The sequence below is a fragment of the Sphaeroforma arctica genome (genome assembly GCF_001186125.1).
Source record: "Sphaeroforma arctica JP610 unplaced genomic scaffold supercont1.7008, whole genome shotgun sequence".
In the NCBI taxonomy this organism is placed as follows: domain Eukaryota; class Ichthyosporea; order Ichthyophonida; genus Sphaeroforma; species Sphaeroforma arctica.
Window position 1 is genome coordinate 1 of NW_014033550.1, and position 1,523 is coordinate 1,523.

At 34.5% G+C, this 1,523-nt stretch overlaps 1 protein-coding gene across 1 annotated transcript; it reads left to right on the plus strand.

Moving 5' to 3' along the window:
• Positions 1 to 1,114: 1,114 nt before the first annotated feature.
• On the plus strand, positions 1,115 to 1,339 carry SARC_15934 (hypothetical protein; the record flags this gene model as incomplete). The annotated part of the gene is made up of 1 exon (XM_014289956.1): positions 1,115 to 1,339. A coding segment is annotated over one exon (225 nt), but the record flags the coding sequence as incomplete, so codon positions are not given.
• Between the last annotated feature and the right edge of the window lie 184 nt (positions 1,340 to 1,523).

Sequence of the window (1,523 nt, forward strand, 5' to 3'; positions counted from 1 at the left end):
TATATATATATATATATATATGAACCCACACACACCACCCACACACACATATATATATATAAATATATACGTGCATACATATATATATATATATAGATATATATGTATATATATATAGATATATATATAGATATATATTTATATATATAGATATATATATATATATATGTATATATATGTATATACAAATATAGCTATACATGCATACATACATACATACATACATACATAAATACATACGTACACACATACATACACACACACACACACACACACACACACACACATATATATATGTGTGTGTGATTGGGCAAAGATTGCTTCAACTGTTGTAGACACGCTGAATAGAGTAACCGTTGACGAAATTGCGACAATCAACACTATAAAGCGAATACACGCAAATGCAAAATTATGCAGGTACTTCGAAGAAAAAAAAGTACAAGTAGACATCATCTGCAATTTATAACATGTTTCCGAGTGTGACCGTATGTGGTAGTCTACCTTTTGTCAGTGGATGTAGAATTGGTGGCCTGGACTTCGCCGTAGCCAGTAGTATATCCAGTCACCCAAGGGTCGTATTTTGCTGAGTGTTTCGCATCCTGTATGCGCGGATCAAGCTTCTTCTGTAGCTTCTTCATTGGAACGACTGGTGAGATGAACGGTGATATGTATATGTATAGCGGTGGTATGTATATGTAATAGGTAACAACACGATTATATTACTATTACGAGTTTCTATCGAAGCTCAGATTTGTGTGATGTAGTAAGTACATACATATTTAGATCTATTATGTATTTGAACGCAGAAACGTAAATATGACATTGGCTCTAAATTTCACGACGTGTCACCGAAAAATATACATTTCCGAATCGGATGTACGATAACACGTCGTACCGAACTTTCTCACAGTTTCGAACAGCTGTCGTCAGCAGGTAAAATACAACATGGCTGTCGGCTTGTATCATGTTTTTCTCTCTATATAATTGCATAGCCTTCAAAATTAGACATATTTAATCATACGTCTTATACATATATATTTATATATATATACTCATAGATATGTAGGCTATAAACGCATTGGCCAACAATTTACCTCTACAATCAATACTCAACATGGCCGAGACAGACGCACAGGATGACAAGCAATGTTGGATTTGTTTCGATACAGAAGCGGAAGATGTACAACGTGAGATCGAGAACGATCCCCGTGACTATGGCAACGTGAGCCGAGAAACGCTGAAGCTGTACTGCACTTGGGTTTCTCCCTGTAAGTGCTCAGGGGCCTCGAAGTGGGTACACCAGGGATGTATTCAGAGATGGATTGATGAGAAGCAGAAGGTAAGTAACTCTGATTCTATAAGGACAACTTAGGCTGTTCCGGATTACACATGCTAGTGAACTTTTTGTGTCCTGTATTATATATATATATATATATAACATATATATATATATATATATATATTATATATATATATATATATATTATTATGTATGTATGTATGTATGTATGTATGTATGTATG